At 39.1% G+C, this 22,930-nt stretch overlaps 1 protein-coding gene across 1 annotated transcript in view; it reads left to right on the forward strand.

Annotated features, from left to right (window-relative positions):
- NDUFA9 (NADH:ubiquinone oxidoreductase subunit A9) overlaps window positions 1–22,930 on the forward strand; it is a 41,466-nt gene that overhangs the window by 6,281 nt on the left and 12,255 nt on the right. Inside the window, exons 4-8 of the mRNA NM_001279701.2 lie at window positions 2,339–2,430; window positions 3,627–3,768; window positions 7,142–7,244; window positions 13,081–13,148; window positions 14,369–14,445. Coding sequence (NP_001266630.2) covers window positions 2,339–2,430; window positions 3,627–3,768; window positions 7,142–7,244; window positions 13,081–13,148; window positions 14,369–14,445 — 482 coding nt within the window. The remainder of the gene's footprint in view (window positions 1–2,338; window positions 2,431–3,626; window positions 3,769–7,141; window positions 7,245–13,080; window positions 13,149–14,368; window positions 14,446–22,930) is intronic.

Below are 22,930 nucleotides of genomic sequence, written 5' to 3' on the forward strand. Positions count from 1 at the left end.
AGATATGCTGTACGTATAAAATATACACTAGATTTCAAAGACTCAGTATGAAGAAAACAATATACAATTCATCATTAACAATTTTTTATATTTGTTACATATTAAAATAATATTTTGGATATATTAGGTTAAATAAAATGTATTATTAAAACGAATTTTACTTGTTTCTTTTTTACCCATGTGCCTCATGTTATATTTCTATCGGATAGTGCTCTATAAACATAAAAAAATCACAAATAGGGTGTTTTATAACTTGGTTGTTTAGTATAGATTTAACTTAGAACAGTCCTTTCTGAGCATTCCCTTTGTCGTTCTTTAATCTACAGGTTCTTTAGGGCAGTAGTTGCCAGTGGGGTGAGGCAGGGGAAAGAGGGTAGAGGAGAGCCATTAAGGGAGTGATTAATGGAACTCTTTGATTGTCACAGTGATTGGAGAGCTGTCCTGGTTATTAGGTACAGGCACAGGGATGCTAAATATCCTACGGAGCACAGGACAGTCTCTTTCCACAAAGAGTTGTGCTGCCCCAAATGCCTGCAGCCAAGCTATTGATTGTGATACTGTCTGGGCCTTGATGCTTAAATCTACTGATCTTATAGCTGACTTCCTACTTGTGTTGTCCTGTAAGGAATGGAGTTATACATTTTCCCTTTTAAAAAATACTTGCTAAACTTTCTTACTATCTCTGGTAATATTCATACAGATTATTTGTAATCCCTTTAAATTTTGATTTATTTTCATTTCATTTTCACATTTTCATTTATTCTTGACTCAGTGTTCACAAGCTAAGTATAATACTTGTATCAAAATTTCTTATTTCCAAAATGTTTTTCTTCTCCAAAATCTTACTATTAAGTATCTTCTTGGTATTAAAGTTACAGAAGCTTAGCTTATTCCTAGTTGTTTGTCCCTTAAGTTTGTTGGTCACCTTGTCAGAGCCTCAAAATTGAAGTATTTAAAAAGTGATAGGTGAAAACTTTTGAACCATTGGAATTAAACCAAATGACATCTATTCCATTATTTCTGCAGAGATTTATTTCCTGAGTGTCTAGCATTGACCTGTGTTCTGAGCACGCTTGGATGAGCAAGACCACAGGGAACTCAGAGACTTATATGTTTAGTGTTTGTTTATGTGTTTATTTTCGAGAAGGACTATTTGGGGTGTGAAGTGCTGATTTCCCCTCTTTAGTCTTTGATTGCATCTGCTGTCTGAATGTCCACTTGGTTTGCCCACCTGACTGTGTGCCCTTGGGCCTTAGCCCTGAAAATTTGGTTTCCTTTTATTACATCACTCACTGCTGTAGATTTTATGTATATTTCACTTAATCGTCATAATAACCTTGTGAGGTAAGTTGTGTTTTCTAATTTTACATGGGGTTTGAAGAGATAATTTGTACAAAGTTAGTATATGGCAAACTGGGATTTGCATTCCTGTCTGTTTGACTCCAAAGCCACTGTTTAGACTGTCTTTTAACCCACTTTCTATCATCAGTCCTAACTGGTTCTTCCTGCTGGGGCTTCATCTTTTTGTTCTTGAATCTGATTTTATAGTTTGTTTTCTCTTTCCTAAATTAAACAGACATCCTAGTTCTCTCTCTTTCTCTTCCATCCCCACTTTCTTTCTCTTTTCCCTTCTTGCTCTGTCTCCTTCCTATTGCACTGACTCATGCATGTGCACTTATTATTTGGTGCTAAGAAATTCTTATTACTTGTTATCTTCCATTGAAATGCTTATAGAAACCTGCCCTTGGCTCACCCTGAAGTTTTAGGTAGTTCTCTTTGACTCTTGTTTTTATGTTGTTAATGGAGAAATTACTAGATCTGGGGTTATAAAAGAGGAAAGAATTAAAAAGAAATAAGAAAATAGTCATGAATGGCCCCAACTAACACTAGTCTTTAAAAGACACTCTTCCTATCTTCAGTCTGTAAGTGGTTGCTGTCAAGAAGGGAAAGTCTATCTCCCTAATGATCCTTGCTTCTTTGTCTGTATTTCAGGATTGGAGACTTGGTTTCCTGGGTTTCTTTTCAAACTTAGTAAGGAGTAGTTGGGTGGACAAAAACTAATATGCTCCATTAAAAATCAATAGCCTCCTTTTTAGCTCTGTCATTTGATTACCCGAGTAAAGTGTACTGTTACCTGTTTGTCTCCGAAAGAGTGAGGGAATCAGCAGGGAGTCTGAGACGTCATTTCTGTTGTAATAAATGGAGCTTGGATGAAATGGCACCATATTATGACTACAGCAGATGGCCCATTTTGAAACTTGCATTGAGGAGGCTGCAGAAGTGTTGAGTGCTGAGGTATACCCCTATGTTTTCATCCGATTGCTTTCTGCTATTATAGGAATGGGACGCGAGAGATAAAGATTCTATCCGACGAGTAGTACAACACAGCAATGTGGTCATCAATCTTATTGGACGAGACTGGGAAACCAAGTAAGTCTTTGACTCTTGTTTCTTCTTTGCTTAAGTCTTTCTTAGGGTTTAGTGGACCTTTGCTGGGCACCTTTTATGTGCCAGCTATCACAGTGACATTTTCAATTAGTGAATAAGGGTTGGTTGAACAACCACTTGCATACCCAGTGACACCCCTGAGGAGATGTAGCTGACATTAAGTCTGGTATAAGTCAGCAGTGTGATGTACTGCCCATAAAAAGCCAGTAGGTGGTATTGGTGTGGCTGCTGTTGGTCCTGTACTTGAATCAGTCCCTATGGGATGGGGTTAAGAAATAGGATTTTGCCTGTTCTGCTGTTTAGCAAGCTGAACTTTGGTTTTTCTTGTGTAGACAGTGTTCTAGATGTCTTTTCTGCATTGTTAATTGGAAGTGATGTGAGGACTAATTTGAACAGTTCTTTGTATGGATTGTTTATTAACAAATAATGTTTCAATCCTATAGTCCACAACACTTTGTTTACACCTCTTTTTTTAGTGTTAAAATTTGACTTAGTTTTTTAATATGTGTCTTCTCATCAAATATTTTATAAATTCTTTGATGACTTGGGGGTCTTATTCAACTTTTTATCCCCCCTAATGATTAACATAGTGTATTGTACAGAGTAAACATTTAGTTAACGTTACCGAATGAAATTGTTGACTGACTTGTTTTTAGTTTCTTTTTTTTCCCTTGCGGGAAACAAAGTCCCGGGGTAAGAAGTGATTCCTAACACTTCAGCAGCCAGTACAGCCAGGTTTCTTTAAAGGGCCTCAGCCTCAGGATTCCCTGATAATGCAGAACATGAAGTATACTGGATTTCTAACTTAAAGTAGTCCTTAAATTGTGTAGAGTAATGACAGCAGAGCTGTCAACTTTTTTTAAAAAATAATTTTGGCTTAAAAAAATTAAAAAAGTTTTTTCTTTTTTTAGAAATAGAGACAGGGTTTTACTGTTTTGCGCAGGCTGGTCTTGAACTCCTGGGCTCAAATGATTCACCCACCTTGGCCTCCCAAAGTGCTGGGATTACAGGCATGAGCCACCACACCTGGCCAAATTTAGCTTTAAGTTAAATCATTGCTGTTTAAAAGTTTAAGTAGTATGAATTTCAGTACTGTTATGAAAACCATCTTATCATGTAAAGCTTTGAGATCCTGTGTGTGGAGTTCTTAACCGATCCTTTTATTTTTTTTCTTCCAGAAACTTTGATTTTGAGGATGTTTTTGTGAAGATTCCCCAAGCAATTGCTCAACTGTCCAAGGAAGCTGGAGTTGAAAAATTCATTCATGTTTCACATCTGAATGCGAATATTAAAAGCTCTTCTAGATATTTGAGAAATAAGGTAAGTAACAAATTGATTTGGGAAGTGGTTCACAGAGCCAGAGTTTCTTGGGCCATTTGAAACATGATTTCAGTGAGAAGGGTTTATCACAGACATATGTAGAATTAAAAGGTTTTCTGATTCCCTGCATCCAGAACTAGGGGTGTGTGTGATGTTTTGACGTTTTGATTGATTGCCTTCTGTTTGCAGGGAACTGTGCTACGGGGCTTCGGAGTTGGCTAGACCATGTTACTATTGGCATTCAGATACTTAAAGTTTCTTTGGGGCATCATTGAATTATACAGAAACCATCACAGATTTCTGCCAAAGGAATCATACCTGTGTCATCTACCATGGTTAAAGGACCATCTTTCTTTCTCACCCCTTGCACTGTAGTGGTTTTGTGCCACTCTTAAAGGGGCAATGTGAAGGCTCAGAATGACAGGGATTAATATTTGCCGGGGAAGATGCCTATTCACATAGTGCTTATGCTCCTTTTACTCCCAGAAATGCCATACCTAGAGACTGACCACTGTAGTTTGGAGTCAGTCTGTAGCCTAAGTGAAACGTGTTCATTATCAGGGACGCAGAAGGGATATCAGTGTCTGGCCGTGCGCTTAACATTTGGATTCTGCCATATGGAAGCCTGTTTGGAGTCATACTGATAAGGACAAGAGAGTTCCTTGATTATGGTTCCAAGTTTTTGACTCACCACATTAGTTTACTGGATAAACTATTCATTAAGCACCTACTGTGTGTTACATATTGTGTTAAGCACTATGTTGCTTAACATAGTGTGTGGCTACGGTAGTAAATAGAGAGAAAATAAGAGAGAGAATGCTCGTGCCTGCCTCTGCCCAAACATTCATAAAATCATCAGAATTTCATGACTGGAAGGGAATGGGAGGTGTTAATGGTGAGGAAGAGAGAAGAGTCAAAGATGTCCAGCCCACTGACTGAAGCCACTGGGTAGATGATAGTACTGTTGAATAAGATGGGAAGTGCTTGAGAGGGACTAGGCTGTAGGGCAGTGAGTCTTAGCCTTAGTTGCACATTAAAACCACTGAGGGAGCTTTTAAAAATTCTGATGCCTAGGCTGTACTCCAGACCAATTAAAACAATTTCTGGGGTTGCAACTTCAGCACCAGTATTTTTTAACTCTGTCTAGGTAATTCTGAGTGCAGCAAAGATTGAGGAGCACTATTTTGCTTGAAAGAACGGAAGATGATTGAGTTTTGGACTCACATTTCAGGTGCATTTCAGATGTGTGTCAATCTTCCAGGTAACTGGTATATAGGGTTTCTGATCCTGGAGGTCAGAAGAGAGGTCTGGGTTGGAGACAGAAATGTGGGAGTTACCAGCATTTGTTGTTAATTTAAGTGATGAGAGGGGATAAGATGGCTGAAGATTGAGAAGGTAGTTGCAGATTGGGCCCAGAACATACCAATGGTTAGTAATCTGGTAGAGAAGGAGGCACCTGCAGAAACCCAAACCAATCAAACAGAAAGACTAAGCAGGACATGATAAGGCAGAAGGGAAACCAGGAGAGTACAGTGCTAGGGAAGCCATGGCAAGACAGTCTCACAGGAGGAAGTGAATACTTATGAATGCCATTGAGAAGTCAAGCAAATGTTAACTGTAAAGTCACCTTGGATCTACTGACATGGAGGTTATTGGTGATCTTATCAAGAATAGATTGAGTGCAGTGGTTGGAGCAGAATCCAGAATGCGGGTGTGTGAAGAGTGAGTTGGAACTGAGGAAGTGGGAATGGTAAGGGTAGGTACATTTTCAGGTAGCTTGACTGGCAAGAGGAAGATGAAAGACTGAGAGGATAGAAGCTGGAGGGGGATGTGGAGTTGGTATGTTTTTTTTAAGGTAGAGGATCTACATTGTTTACATGCTGGTAGGGAGATGCTGGTAAAAAGAGTGAGGCTGAAGATGTGGAAGAGAGAGTAAATTGGACAGGTTCCTGAAAAAGTGAAAGGACGTGAGCTCTAAAGCATTGAAAGTGGCACTGTTCCTCCCATCAGGTAAGAGAGGAGGAGAAAATTGTGCTTTATATACCGGGGTTTGTAGATTTAGTGGTGAGAACTTGAGGTGGTTTTTCCTCTACTGTCTTACATTTTCTCTTTTATTAGAAGGCAGAGTCATTTACTGGAAGGAAGAGAAAAGAAAGGGATGTCTGAAATTTGAATACAATAGAAAATGTTTCAAATTGTCTCATGGGAAAGTAAGTTAATTAGAGGAAAACACGGTTTTTGGGAAATGTTGAGGGCCTGGTTAAAATTGGAGGCATGAATTTATAGTGGTACCAATTCATGATTTTTATTGATTTATTTTCCTGCCAGCTGCTCAAGGCAGTGGGAGTGCATGGCCCAAGGGAGGCCAATGGAGTTCTTCTAGGATTAGAATTTTGCCTGGTGGCTAGAGTAAAGGACAAAGGGACAAGGTAGTTTACAATATTGGCAAAAGAGTGATGAGAAGATGGTCTATGGAACCTAATCTGGAATTCAGAGGGGAGGACAGGAACAGTCGGAAGAGTTGATACAGGGGAAGCAGAATCAGTGCACTAGAGTTCTTGAGAAGGTTGAGAGACAGGTATCCCAGGAGCAGATGAACAAAGAACAAGCAGGCTGGAAATTGTAGGAAATGGACATCCAAGAGCAGGATGTCTTCATTTAATACCTCAGAAGAAGAGCAATTCCAGATGTTGATACAGTAGGTGGTGTAACCAAGTTAAGAGTGGTAGAGGTGGAAGGAAGAGGAGGTCGTTGGAGTTGAGCAGCTCAAGAACCTGAGAAGTCCAAGCCCACTTGAACATCATGTCACCTCCAGTGGTGGTGGAAGTAGAAAGGAAGACTGAATTAGGTGCTGATATCTTCATCGAACAAGAAGACTTGCCTAGGAGGCTAGTAGATGATAACAAGTAAGGATGGTACAGCAATTGAGATTAGGAAGATTAGTGACTCTATCCCCAACCTCCTTTGGATATGTAGGTACTGATGACACTTCCATTATTGCAGCCTGCTGCCACCATACTGTCCTTTTTCTAACAGGCTGCTAGATGGTTGACACAAACCAGAGAATCTGTAAATAGAAGGAAAAATGGAGGCTGAAGAAATTCTACTTTGATTTTTCTCCTTCTTCAATGTAAGCTTCCCTTAAAATAAAAAAATGGGAAGAGACCCAACCAAATCTGTAAGGTGCAGGACATTTTTGTGGATTATATTTTTTAAAAGTTCTGTGTAACTGAGTTTTATGAATTACATGATTACCTTTATCTGGAGGAAAATATCGCCTTTGAAATACAAGTCATGTCTTAATAGTGGAAAGAATGGATGCTTTATTCACTTGTCTCTAAACTCAAAACAGGTTTGTTTGGTTATTGTTTAGGCTGTTGGAGAGAAAGTAGTGAGAGATGCATTTCCAGAAGCCATTATCATAAAGCCGTCGGACATCTTTGGAAGAGAGGATAGATTCCTTAATTCTTTTGCAAGTACGTATTCTTTCTTAATGGTAGAAGAGAGGGATACTGATTAACCAAGTTGAAGCTGCTCAAGCTAACAGTTTTCTCTGATTGACAGACTAAGGATATATTTTTTCTTTCCCAGTTGCCTTTTCCTCCCCTAAGTTTATATTTTCATAGTCAATGTAGTCTTTGTTATATTCCATATCAAAAGAAGCAACTTAGATTAATGGAAAGAGCATGAACTTGGGAGTCAGAGACTTGAGTTTAAGTCTTGGCCCAGCTAACTCTGTGACCTTGGCAAATATTCGAATATCACATGGAATAGTTTCTCTATCCTAAAATCCCCTGTGTTATATGTATTGATTCTTACACTCCTACCCACCCCCAACCCCAGACAACCACTGATCTTTTTATTGTCTCTATAGTTTTGCCTTTTCCAGGATATTATATATATGGTTAGAATCATTGCAGTATGTAGCCTTTTTAGGTGGACTTCTTTCACTTAGCAATATGCATTTAAGGTTCTTTCATTTCTTTTCATAGCTTGATAGCTCATTTCTTTATATAGCTAAATAGTATTCCATTGAGTATATTCCATTGTATTGGATATTGGTTTATCCAATTTAGATGTTTCTATCTTGTTTTTCCCCCTGTTGCTTGTGTCCACCTAACATCTGTAATAATTTCTACTTAAAAAAAAATTGTGGCAAAATATACATAGTATAAAATTTCCCATCTGCTATGGGCTAAATTGCACCCCCTCATAATTCGTATGTTGAAGCCTTAACACCATTGTGAATTTATTTGGAGTTAGGACTTTTGGAGGAAATTGGGGTTAAATGAGGCCATAAGGGTGAGGTCGTAATTCAGTAGGATTGGTGACCTTATAAGAAGAGGCAAAAAGAGAGATCTCTCTCTCCCTGTGTGCACATACTGAGGAAAGGCCATATGTGAGGACACAGCAAGAAATCTGCTGTCTACAAGCCAGGAAGAGAGCCCTTATCAGGAACCAAACTGGCTGGCACTTTGATCTTGAATTTGCCAGCCTCCAGAACTGTGAGAAAATACATTTTTATTGTACAAGCCACCCAGTCTATGGTATTTTGTTATGGTAGCCTGAGCAGACCAAAATAGATTTTGGTACCAAGAAGTGGGGTGCTGCTGTAGCAAATACCTAAAAATGTGAACGTGCCTTTGGAACTATGTAAAGGTAGAGGCTAGAAGAGTTTTGAGGTACCTGGTAGAAATATGGACGTTAAGTGTGATTTTTGTAAGGTCTCAGATGGAAATGAGTAATATGTCACTGGAAACTGGAGGAAAGGTGATCCATATAATAAAATGGCAAAGAAATTGGCTGATCTGTGTGTGTTCTAGTGGAAGGTAGAACTCGTGAGTGATGAAATTGTTTATTCAGCTGAGAAGATTTCTAAGTACAAAGTATTGAAGAAATGCCTTGGTTCCTCCTGACTGCTTACAACAGAATAGAAAAAGAGAGAAAGATGAAATGAAGAAGGACTTGTTAAGCAAAAAGGAACCAGAACCTGAAGATTTGGAAAATTCTCAGCTTATCCATATTGCAAATCAAGCTTGTTTTGAAGAGAACACTGAGAGTGTGGCTGAACAACCATTTGATGAAGAGATTGTGGATGCGACTCACCAACTAATAAGCTATCTTGGCAGAAGCCAGGAATAGAGATGAGATTACATCAGCAAAGTCACCACCAGTTTGAATTAGAAGGGGCAGAATGAAAGAAGCCTGTCTTGACTTCTGATATCCTACAGGACCAGACCACAGAGCTATTTGGCTGTGAATTTGAGCTATTCTTCAAGAAAAGGGAAGAATGACCCCAAAAGGGGTTCAGAGATGTTTAGAACTATCTCTTTGGTTTCAAAGGATGGGGCCATTGCCTCAGTTTAAACACCACATGGTCTTTGTCAGAGGCCTTGGAGGTGGGACCACCCAGAGTCTTGGAGGTACAGCTGCCTGATCCTTGGGGCTACAGCCCCCTGGAACCTTTGAGGTGTGACCCTCTGCCCAGCAGAGCTATTGGGGTGGGGCTGCTGCCCCAGTAGGTCCTAGAAGTTAGAACTACAGCTTCAGTGGGTCCTGAAGGTGAAACCACCACCTCTCTGAATCTAGAAGGCAATGCATCTAGGCAAAGAAGATTATTCTTGATTTTTAGTAGCTACCCTAATAGGTGGTGTTTCATTGTGTGTGTTTTTTACTAGATTCTAAAATCTAATAGAATTTACCTTGCTAAGTTTTGGTCTTAGTTGGGACTTGTTACCCTTTCTTCTTTCTTACGTCTTCCTTTTAGAATAGGAATGTCTATCTTATGCCTGTCTCACGGCTGTATTTTGGAAGCACATAACTTGTCTGGTTTCACATGTTCATAGTTAGGAATTTTGCCTCAGGATGACCCACACCTTGAGTCTTACCTATATCTGATTTAGATAATATTTGGATGCGACTTTGGAGTTTAGAGTCTTGAGACTAAGACAAGATTAAGACCCTTTTAACTATTTGTAAGAGTACAGTTCAGTAGTATTAAGATATTTACATTGTTGTACAACTAATCCTCAGAACTTTTTCATCTTGTAAAACTGAAATTCTGTACCCCTTAAACAACTCTCTGTTCCCTCCTTCCCCCCAGCCCCTGGCAACTACCATTCTGCTTTTGGTTTCTATGAATTTGACCACCTCATATAAGTGGAATCATACAGTATTTGTCTTTTCGTAGCTGGCTTATTTGACTTAGCATAATATGCTCAAGGTTCATTCCTGTTGTACCACGTGATGTGATTTCCTTCCTACTGAAGGCTGAATAATATTCTGTGATATGTCTATACCACATTTTGTTTAATAAGCCATCCATCAATGGATACTTGGATTCCTTCCCACTTTTGGCTATTGTGAATAATGCTGCAATGACCATGGATGTACGAAGTATCCCTGATTTCAGTTATTTGGTGTATGTACTGAGAAGTGGAATTCTGTAGCATATGGTATATCTATTTTTACTTTTTCGACAAGCCACGATAGTGTATTCCACAGTGGCTGCACCATTTTACATTGCCACCAACAGTGCACAAGGTTTCCACTTTCTCCAGATCTTTGTCAATATTTGTTATTTTCTGGTTTTTTTTTTTTTTTGATAATAGCCATCCTAATAGTTCTAAGGTGGTATTTCATTGTGTGTGGTTTTTTTGTTTTTGTTTTTGAGATTGGGTCTTGCTCTGTCACCTAGGCAGTGATACAATCGCAGCTCACTGCAGCCTTGAACTCCTGGGCTCAGGGGATCCTCTTGCCTCAGTTTCCTACATAGGTGGGACTAGAGGTGTGTACCACCACACCTGGCTAAAAATATATGTATATTTTTGTAGAGACAGGTCTTGCTCTCTTGCCCGGGCTGGACTCGAACTCCTGGCCTCAAGCAGTCTTTTTGCCCCAGCCTCCCAAAGTGCTAGGATTACAGGCATGGGCCACCACGCCTGGCAACAATGTGGTTTTGATTTATGTTTTCCTAATGATTAGTGATGTTGAGCATCTTTTCATGTGCTTTTTGGCTACTTTATTATTTGGAGAAATGTCTGTTCATGTCCTTGGCTAATTTTTTAAATTGGGTTGTTTATTTTTTGTTATTGAGTTGTAGGAGTTTTTTTATTTATTCAGAACAGTAAATGCTTATCAGATATGTGATTTGTAAAATTTTCTCTCATTTTTTAGTTTGTCTCTTCACTCTGTTAATTGTGTTCTTTGATGCACAGAAGTTTTAATTTTGATGTAGTCAGGCTTATCTATTTTTACTTTTGTTGCCTGTGCTTTTAGTGTTGTATCTAAGGAGTCGTTGCCAAGTCCAATGCCATGAAGCTTTCTCCTTTTGTTTTTGTCTAAGAGTTTTAGAGTTTTAGCTCTTAGGTTTAGATCTTTGATCCATTTTGACTTAGTTTTTGTATATGGTATGAGGTAAGGGTCCAATTTTATTCTTTTGCATGTGGTTATCCAGTATGTTGAAAAGATTATCTTTCCCCATTGAATGGTCTTGGTGCTGTTGTCAGAAATCATTTGACCATATATGCAAGAGTTATTTTTCTCTATTCCATTGCTCTGTATGTTTGTCTTTATGCCACTGTTTTGATCACTACACTGTTTTGATTACTGTGCCTTTGTAGTAAGTTTTGAAATCAGAAAGTGTGTGAGACTTCCAAAAATTTGTTCTTTTTCAAGATTGTTTTGGCTATTTAAAGGAATCCCTTTAAATGTCATATGAATTTTAGGATGGAGTTTTCTGTACTTTTGCAAAAATAAAAAGCCATTGGGATTTTGATAGGGATTGCATTAAATCTGAGATTGCTTTGGGTAGAATTGACATATGTCTTAGTCCATTTTGGGGTACAACAAACGTTGAGTAATTTATAAAGAAGAGAAATTTATTTCCAACAGTTCTGGAGGCTGGGAATCTCAAGATCCAGGTGCTGTCATCTGGTGAGGGCCTTCTTGCTGTGTGCTCACATGGTGGAAGGTGGAAGGGTGAAAGGGACAAATGCTATGTCCCCACATGGCAGAAGAGGAGAAGAGCAAGCTAGCTGAATGCTGCATGAAGCCTCCTTTATGAGGGCCTTAATCCTATTCATGAGGAAGCACCCTCATGGCCTAATTATCTCTTAGTTCGTATCACATTGGCAACATCTGAACTTTGGAGGGAACATATTTAAATCATAGCAACATCCTAACAATATTAAGTCTTCCATTCCATGAACTTGGGATGCCTTTCCATTTAATTGTGCCTTTAATTGCTTTCAGCAATGTTTTGTGGTTTTCGGCATATGTGTCTTTTGCCACTTTGATAAAGTTTATTTTTAAGTATTTTATTCTTTATTGTACTATTGTGAATAATTTCTACTCTTTTTTTTTTTTTTTTTTTTGAGACAGAGTCGCGCTCTGACACCCAGGCTGGAGTGCGGTGGCGCGATCTTGGCTCACTGCAACCTCTGCCTCCCGGGTTCAAGCGATTCTCTGGCCTCAGCCTCCCAAGTAGCTGGGACTACAGGTGTGTGCCACCACGCCCAGCTAATTTTTGTATTTTTAGTAGAGATGGGGTTTCACCGCATTGGCCAGGCTGGTCTCAAACTCCTGACCTTGTGATCCACCCGTCTTGGCCTCCCAAAGTGCTGGGATTACAGGCATGAGCCACTGTGCCCGGCCTAATTTCTACTCTTAAATGGTTTAAAAAAAAAGAAAAACAAACAAACAAAACAAAACAAAAATCTTTTTTAACCTAACATTTAAACTACTTGGGATTTGTTTTAGTTTATGGTGAGAACTAAGACATTATCTCACCTTTGTTTCAAATAGCAGAATAATTGTGCCAGCACCATATATCAACTAATATTTCCATCAGGCCCTTTTTCTGGGTTATCTGTGCTGTATCACTCATCTGTTGATACAGCAGCAGAACTCATCTAGATATTAACTAGATAGACAGCTCATCTGTTCTGTTGCCATATCAACAGATGAGTATCATAAGGAGGAAGAGTTCCGTGTTTCTCCTTAGAATGGGTGCAGCTAGAGTCCAGTCTTGGGCATAGCGATGCATTTAGCATTGCAGAGCAGACTAGTTGTCTAGCCATTTGACCTCTTTTCTTTGCTCTTCATGGTTTTAAACATTTGGCCTTTTTATTTTCCGAGTTTATTATCTGAAAAACTAATGACTGCCTTTTGTAAGTGCATTCACTTCCTCAGAGTCAGCTACATTCATTATATTATTTCTATTATGCACAATAATTATGTTAATCTTAAGACTGTTGGATCTTACAGCAATTTAAGCCTTCTTAGTATAGTTCTCATTCTTTCTTCCGCTAGGTATGCATCGGTTTGGTCCTATACCCCTTGGTTCCTTGGGCTGGAAGACAGTTAAACAACCAGTATATGTAAGTACTTGGATGAAGGGGGTCAGAAAGGGATTTTTGATGAATTCAGATTTGAGTGATCAAGTTTCTGGTTTTGTCCTAATTTAGTAACTCTGGCATTTTCTTTGTCAACTTGTGTCAGCTAGCTGCCTCTTAGTTTACTTAAGAGGTACATGCCTTCTCTGTGTCTTCACTTGTTCATTTAAGAAAAAGTTATTGAACTCATAATGTGCTAGACACATCATACATGTCACATGTCACTAGGGAAATAAAGATATTAACTAGATAGACACAAATTGCTGTTCTCAAATTGCTTTCAGTCTGAGGCAGATAAATAAAGCAGTTATTGTACAACGTGATGAGTGCTATGATAAGGAGAGGGTTTTATGTAATTACATCAGAAGGGCACCTAATCTAGACTTGGGCATTTCAAAAGGAAGGGCATTTAGGGTAAAACCTTAAAGATGACTAAAGGTAAGCCTGATGAAGGGAGTTGGGGAAGAGTATTGCATGCAGAGGGAACAGTATATACAGGGGCCCAGAGGTGAAAGAGCATGTTGGATTCCATGTTAGATTGAACCAAGTTTTCTCAGTAGTGGCACTATTGACATTTTGAGCCAGATAATTCTTCGTTATGGGGGTTGTTAAAGGGTGTTGGGCAGCATTCCTGGCCTCTAGCCACTAGACGCCAGTCACACCACCCTTCAGTTGTGACAACTGAAAATGACTCTAGACAGTTGTCAAATGTCCCCTGGGGGCCAAAATCACTATTACTATTACTGTTTTTGAAAATCAAAATGGTAGAATATTAGCAATTCCATGTGGTTAAGCCTAATAGCTTGTGATGGTTAATAAGAGAGTTGGGAGTGGTAAGAGATGAGCTTGGCAAGTTGTGGGCAAAAGCAAATCAGAAGGGCCTCAAGCTATCTGAAGGTAAGTGCATTCCTACTACAGAAAATACTTGGATGAACCTTGGATTATGCGTACTTGGAAAATACTTGGATAGCAGTGATTATTTGAGCTCTTGAGAAGGCTCATTCTTTTAAGAAGCTTTCTGGGAATAGATAATGCCATTATTTTAACTTCACATTTTCTTTGTTGAGATCAGTGTGGCCTTCTTCCTTTCTCCTTCCTTCCTTCCTTCCTTCCTTTTTCTCTTCTTTCCTTTCTTTCTATCTCTCCATCTCCCATTCTATCTCTTTTTCAACAATTACTTAGACATATATTATAATTTCTTACAGGTCGTAGATGTATCCAAAGGAATTGTTAATGCAGTTAAGGATCCTGATGCTAATGGGAAATCCTTTGCTTTCGTTGGGTAAGTGCTTAGAGTTTGAATTTTAAATTGTGCTATTATAATGAAGGAATCAATATCTAAATTAGTTACTAACAGATTTATTTGTTGCACTTTTACAATATCAAAATCTCCTCATTGCTTGCATTAAATCAGAATTTGAGGGAACCTGGAATCTACTTTAATGAATGATTCTTCTGTTACCAAAGTCTGAGAACCACTGCCCTAGACTATTACATATACTTAGTCCAGTGACCCTTAGGGATGGTTTTGTACTACTCCAGTGATGTTTTTAATATATAAAAGGATATTGCTGTAAATTCTAAAACACAAACAAAACACTTTTAGGGAGTGAGTATGGTTATAAAACCACATTAATTTTGATGGAGTATCACAATGCCCCCACCAGAGGCTGAAAAACGGGTGGTTTATAGCACAATTACTAGTGCTGTGCGAGATTGATTATTTCTTTTATGCTCTTTGCTAAAATTTGCTTTCAGAAAAAAAGGGGTACAGTTAAGCTTTGTGGCTTACCTGAAATTACTAAATCATGTGACAGCTAAGCTTAGGAATTTTTTTGCCGAATTAACTAAAAGTCAAAAACTAAGACTTCATTTGCCAAGTTGAGAGGTATCAAATTCACCTGGTAAGTGGTTCATAACCCTGTGATTCTGTGAAGCAAACTAGTGACACTTGACATCTATGAAAGTTAAGGATCTGGCTCAGTAATTAAGGGATAGCCTAATTCATAAGAAATGTTTGCCTCTAGAGGGAAATGACACTGTTCTGTTTAAGCCAAGAGGCGTAGAATATATTCCTAGAATTCTGAATCTATACATTGTTATGTTCCACTATTATTATTTAATACATAATTTTTTTCAGTGTGAAAGTCTTGGTTTTCCACGTCAACTAGCAGCTGCAAAATATATTTCTCCTTTTCAGTTCCCAGTTTGGTACATTATCATGCAATCAGTTATATAGTCTAGATAAGAATTACAATTCAATATATTCAATACAGGTTTCATAAAATACTACACAAAAGACATTAGTTCCAGTGAAGAGGTACATGGACTAGGATTTCAGGGAATAAATGAGTGGAAATGGCTATGTGAACTTTACTTGCTCTAACTCTGGATGAGTTGCACATTTTCCTTTTTACCTTTGCCCAGCCATTATCCTTTTGTTTGGGCTCCAGTAAGTTATTCTTGTTTGGCGTAATGATGGGAAAAATAATACTAGACATTGCAGTGTAGATATTTTTCCTCTTGAAATTGTAGATATGTATCTACACATTTCTCATCTCTTCAGCCCCAGGAAAAAACTTTGCTTCTTTCTCTGATATTTTGAGGCTAAGGCAGTGGCATAAGACTATAATTTTGCTCCTAGGTTTTTTGTAGTTATAAATTATATTATGTTGGTCCATTCTATTTGCCATTCATTCATAAAATACCTATTGATACACACTCATACAACATTACACACAACTGTGATGATGAATAAACACATTCAGCAAAATCACGATGTATAAGATCAGCATAGAAAAATCAATATATACTAGTAAATGAACAATGTGAAAATAAAATTAAGAAAAGAATTTTATTCACAGCAGCATAAAAAATAATAGAATATTTAAGTATAAATTTAACAATTAAATTTATTATATTATACCTAATAAGTAATAAGACATACCATGTTCATGGATTGAATGAGTCAGTATGATTAAAATGATAATTTCCTTCAAATTGATTGACAAATTCAACTTAATTCTATCAAAATTCCAACAGACTTTTTTGCAGAAGTTGATAAATTGATTCTAAATTTGTATGGTAATGCAAAGACCCACAATAGACAAAACCATTAAGTTTCATAATTTCAAAACTTAATAGCTATAATTATCAAGATAGTATGGTACTGACATAAGAATTGATGTGTAGATGAATTAACCAGAATTGATAGTTCAGAAATAAATCTTTATGGACAATTGATTTTTGAAAAAGGTGCTATGGCATTTCAAAGGGGAAAGGATAGTCTTTTCAACAAATGGTTTTGGGATATCCACATTAAAAAAAAGATGAACTTCGACTCCTACCTTGCACTGTACATGAAAAAATTAAAATAATTCAGAGACTTCAGTGTAAGAGTTATAAAACAAGGATTGCTGGCAAGATGGCTGAATAGGAACAGCTGCAGTCTGCAGCTACCAGCAAGATTGACACAGAAGGCAAGTGATTTCTGCATTTCCAACTGAGGTGCCTGGTTCATCTCATTGGGACCGGTTGGATGGTGGGTGCAGCCCAAGGAGGGTGAGCCAAAACAGGGTGGGGTGTCGCTTCACCCGGGAAGCATAAGGGGTCAGGGAACTCCCTCTCCTAGCCAAGGGAAGCCATTAGGGACTGTACCATGCACTCTGGCCCAGATACTGCACTTTTCCCATGGTCTTTGCAATCCGCAGACCAGGAGATTCACTAAGGTGCCCGTGCCACCAGGGCCCTGGGTTTCCAGCACAAAACTGGGCAGCCGTTTGGGCAGACACTGGGCTAGCCGCAGGAGTTTTTTTTCCATATCCCAGTGGCACCTGGAATGCCAGTGAGACAGAACCTTTCACTCCCCTGGAAAGTGGGCTGAAGCCAGGGAGCCAAGTGATCTGGCTCGGCGGGTCCCACCCCCACAGAGCCCAGCAAGCTAAGATCTACTGGCTTGAAATTCTCGCTCCTAGTTCAGCAGTCTGAGTTCAACCTGGGACGTATGAGCTTGGGAGGGAGGGGCGTCCACCATTGCTGAGATTTGAGTAGGTGGTTTTCCCCTCACAGTAAACAAAGCCACCAGGAAGTTCAAACTGGGCAGAGCCCACTGCAGCTCAGCAAGACCACTGTGGCCAGACTGCCTCTCCAGATTCCCTCCTCTCTGGGCCAGGCATCTCTGAAAAAAAGGCAGTAGCCCGAGTCAGGGACTTATAGATAAAACCCCCACCATCCTGGGACAGAGCATCTGGGGGAAGGGGCATTTGGGGGTGCAGCTTCAGCAGACTTTTAACATCCCTGCCTGGCAGCTCTGAAGAAAGCAGCAGATCTCCCAGCACAGCATTTGAGCTCTGATAAGGGACAGACTGCCTCCTCAAGTGGATCCCTGCCCCCGTGTATCCTGACTGGGAGATACATCCCTGTAGGGGCCAACAGACACCTCATACAAGGGAGATCTGGTTGGCATCTGGCAGGTGCCCCTCTGGGACGAAGCTTCCAGAGGAAGGAACAGGCAACAATCTTTGCTGTTCTGCAGCCTCTGCTAGTGATACCCAGGCAAACAGGGTCTGGAGTGGACCTCCAGCAGACCTGCAGCAGAGGGGCCTGTTAGAAGGAAAACTAACAAACAGAAAAGAATAGTATCAACATCAGCAAAAAGGACGTCCACTCAGAGACCCCAGCCGAAGGTCACTGACTTCAAAGACCAAAGGTAGATAAATCCATGAAGATGGGGAGAAACTAGTGCAGAAAGGCTGAAAATTCCAAAAACCAGAAAGCCTCTTTTCCTCCAAAGGATTACAACTCCTTGCCAGCAAGGAAACAAAACTGGATGGAGAATGAGTTTGACGATTTGACAGAAGTAGGCATGTTCTAACCCAATGCAAGGAAGCTAAGAACCTTGAGAAAAGGTTAGATGAATTGCTAACTAGAATAACCAGCTTAGAGAACAACATAAATGACCTGATGGAGCTGAAAAACACAGCACGAGAACTTTGTGAAGCATACACAAGTATCAATAGCCGAATCGATCAGGTGGAAGAAAGCATATCAGAGATTGAAGATCAACTCAACGAAATAAAGTGAAAAGACAAGATAAGAGATAAAAGAGTGAAAAGAAATGAACAAAACCTCCAAGAAATATGGGCCTGTGTGAAAAGACCAAATCTACATTTGGTTGGTGTAACTGAAAGTGATGGGGAGAATGGAACCAGGAGCCAAGTTGGAAAACTCCAGGAGAACTTCCCCAACTAGCAAGGCAGGCCAACATTCAAATTCAGGAAATACAGAGAACACCACAAAGATACTCCTCGAGAAGAGCAACCACAAGACACATAATTGTCACATTCACCAAGGCTGAAATGAAGGAAAAAATATTAAGGGCAGCCAGAGAAAAAGGTCAGGTTACCCACAAAGGGAAGCCCATCAGACTAACAGTGGATCTCTCAGCAGAAACCCTACAAGCCAGAAGAGAATGGGGGCCAATATTCAACATTCTTAAAGAAAAGAATTTTCAATCCAGAATTTCACATCCGGCCAAACTAAGCTTCATAAGTGAAGGAGAAATAAAATCCTTTACAGACAAGCAAATGCTGAGAGATTGCATCACCACCAGGCCTGCCTTACAAGAGCTCCTGAAGGAAGCACTAAACATGGAAAGGATCAACTGATATCAGCCACTGCAAAAACATACCAAATTCTTAAGACCATTGACGCTATGAAGAAACTGCATCAACTAACGGGCAAAATAACCAGCTAGCATCATAATGGCAGGATCAAGTTCACACATAACAATATTAACCTTAAATGGCTTCCTTGCATTGGCTAAATGCTCCAATTAAAAGACACAGACTGGCAAATTGGAGAAAGGGTCAAGACTCATCAGTTTGCTGTATTCAGGAGACCCATTTCACATGCAAAGACACACATAGGCTCAAAATAAAGGGATGGAGGAATATTTACCAAGCAAATGGAAAGCAAAAAAAAGCAGGAGTTGCAATCCTACTCTGATAAAACAGACTTTAAACCAACAAAGATCAAAAGAGACAAGGGCATTACATAATGGTAAAGGGATCAATTCAACAAGAAGAGCTAACTATACTGAATATATATGCTCCCAATACAGGAGCACCCAGATTCAAAAAGCAAGTTCTTGGAGACCTACAAAGAGACTTAGACTCCCACACAATAATAGTGGGAGACTTTAACACCCCACTGTCAATATTAGAAAGATCAACGAGACAGAAAATTAACAAGGATATCCAGGACTTGAACTCAGCTCTGGACCAAGTGGATCTAATAGACATCTACAGAACTCTCCACCCCAAATCAACAGAATATAATTTCTTCTCAGCACCACATTGCACTTCTTCTAAAATTGACCACATAATTGAAAGTAAAACACTTCTCAGCAAATGCAAAAGAACAGAAATCGTAACAGTCTCTCAGACCACAGGACAATCAAATTAGAACTCAGGATTAACAAACTCACTCAAAACTGCACAACTACATGGAAACTGAACAACCTGCTCCTGAATGACTACAGGCTAAATAATGAAATGAAGGCAGAAGTAAAGATGTTCTTTGAAACCGATGAGAACAAAGACACAACATTCCAGAATCTCTGGGACACATTTAAAACAGTGTGTAGAGGGAAATTTATAGCACTAAATGCCCACAAGAGAAAGCAGGAATGATCTAAAATTGACATTCTAACATCACATTTAAAAGAACTAGAGAAGCAGGAACAAACAAATTTAAAAGCTAGCAGAAGGCAAGAAATAGCGAAGATCAGAGCAGAACCGAAGGAGATAGAGATAGGAAAAACCCTTCAAAAAGTCAATGAATCCAGGAGCTGGTTTTTTTCAACAACATAGATAGACTGCTAGCCAGACTAATAAAGAAGAAAAGAGAGAAGAATCAAATAGATGCAATAAAAAATGATAAAGGGGATATCACCACTGATCCCACAGAAATACTAAGTACCATCAGAGAATACTATAAACACCTCTATACCAGTAAACTAGAAAATCTAGAAGAAATGGATAGGTTCCTGGACACATACCCCCTCCCAAGACTAAACCAGGAAGAAATTGAATCCCTTAATAGACCTATAACAAGTTCTGAAATTGAGGCAGCAATTAATAGCTTATCAACCAAAAAAAGTCCAGGACCAGATGGATTCACAGCTGAATTATTCCAGAGGTACAAAGAGGAGCTGGTACCATTTCTTCTGAAACTATTCCAATCAATAGAAAAAGAGGGAATCCTCCCTAATTCATTTTATGAGGCCAGCATCATCCTAATACCAAAACCTGGCAGAGACAACAAAAAAAGAAAATTTCAGGCCAATGTCCCTGATGAACATTGAATCGAAAATCCTCAATAAAATCCAGCAGCACATCAAAAAACTTATCCAGCACGATAAAGTTGGCTTCATCCAGGGATAAAAGGCTGGTTCAACATATGCAAATCAATAAATGTAATCCATCACATAAACAGAACCAATGACAAAAACTACATGAATATTTCAATAGATGCAGAAAAGGCCTTTGACAAAATTCAACAGCCCTTCATGCTAAGAACCCTCAATAAACTAGGTATTGATGGAATATATCTCAAAATAATAAGAGCTATTTATGACAAACCCACAGCCAATATCATACTGAATGGGCGAAAACTGGAAGCATTCCCTTTGAAAATCAGCAGAAGACAAGGATGCCCTCTGTCACCACTCGTGTTCAACATAGTGTTGGAAGTTCTGGCTGGGACAATTAGGCAAGAGAAAGAAATAAAGGGTATTCAATTAGGAAAAGAGGAAGTCAAATTGTCTCTGTTTGCAGATGACATGATTGTATATTTAGAAAACCCCATTGTCTCAGCCCCAAATCTCCTTAGCTGGTAAGCAACTTCAGCAAAGTATCAGGATACAAAATCAATGTGCAAAAATCACAAGCATTCCCATACACCAATAACAGACAAACCATGAGTGAACCAAATCATGAGTGAACTTCCATTCACAATTGCTACAAAGAGAATAAAATACCTAGGAATCCAACCTAACAAGGGATGTGAAGGACCTGTTCAAGGAGAACTACCAACCACTGCTCAAGTAAATAAGAGAGGACACAAACAAACAAATGGAAAAACATTCCATGATCATGGATAGAAAGAATCAATACAATGAAAATGGCCATATTGCCCAAAGTAATTTATAGATTCAGTGCTATCCCCATCAAACTTCCATTGACTTTCTTCACAGAATTGGAAAAATACTACTTTAAATTTCATATGGAACCAAAAAAGAGCCCACATAGCCAAGACAATCCTAAGCAAAAAGAACAAAGCTGGAGGCATCATGCTACCTGACTTCAAACTATACTACAAGGCTACAGTAACCAAAACAGCACGGTACTGGTACCAAAACAGGTATATAGACCAATGGGACAGAACAGAGGGCTCAGAAATAATGCCACACATTTACAACCATCTGATCTTTGACAAATCTGACAAAAACAAGCAATGAGGAAATGATTCTCCATTTAATAAATGGTGTTGGGAAAACTGGCTAGCCATATGCAGAAAGCTGAAACTGGATCCTTTCCTTACACCTGATACAACAATTAACTCAAGATGGATTAAAGACTTAAACGTAAGACCTAAAACCATAAAAACCTTAGAAGAAAAGCTAGGCAATACCATTCAGGACATAGGCATGGGCAAAGACTTCGTAATTAAAACACCAAAAGCAATGGCAACAAAAGCCAAAATAGACAAATGGGATCTAATTAATCTAAAGAGCTTCTGCACAGCAAAAGAAACTATCATCAGAGTGAACAGGCAACCTACAGAATGGGAGAAAATTTTTGCAATCTATCCTTCTGAAAAAGGGCTAATATCCAGAATCTACAAAGAACTTAAACAGATTTACAAGAAAAAAACTCCATCAAAAAGTGAGCGAAAGATATGAACAGACACTTCTCAAAAGAAGACATTTATGCAGCTCAACAAACATGAAAAAAGCTCATCGTCACTGGTCATTAGAGAAATGCAAATCAAAACCACAGTGAGATACCATCTCATGCCAGTTAGGATGGCAGTCATTAAAATGTCAGGAAACAACAGATGCTGGAGAGGATGTGGAGAAATAGTGACGCTTTTACACTGTTGGTGGAAGTGTAAACCATTGTGGAAGACAGTGTGGCAATTCCTCAAGGATCTCGAAGTAGAAATACCATTTGACCCAGTAATCCCATTACTGAGTATATATACCCAAAGGATTATAAATTATTCTAGTATAAAGCCACATGCACACGTATGTTTATTACGGCACTGTTCACAATAGCAAAGACTTGGAACCAACCCAGATGCCCATCAATGATAGACTGGATTAAGAAAATGTGCCACATATACACCATGGAATACTATGCAGCCAGTATACAGAAAAGGATGAGTTCATGTCCTTTGCAGGGACGTGGATGAAGCTGGAAACCATCATTCTCAGCAAACTAACACAAGAACAGAAAACCAAACACCATATGTTCTCACTTATAAGTGGGAGTTGAACACATGGAAACAGGGAGGTGAACATCACACACTGGGGCCTGCTGGGGGTGGGAGGCTAGAGGAGGGATAGCATTAGGAGAAATACCTAATGTAGATGGCAGGTTGATGGGTGCAGCAAACCACCATGGCACATGTATACCTATGTAACAAACCTGTACGTTCTGCACATGTACCCCAGAAGTTAAAGTATAATTAAAAAAAAAAAT

The sequence above is a fragment of the Gorilla gorilla genome, chromosome 10 (assembly GCF_029281585.2).
Source record: "Gorilla gorilla gorilla isolate KB3781 chromosome 10, NHGRI_mGorGor1-v2.1_pri, whole genome shotgun sequence".
NCBI classification, from domain to species: Eukaryota; Metazoa; Chordata; class Mammalia; order Primates; family Hominidae; genus Gorilla; species Gorilla gorilla.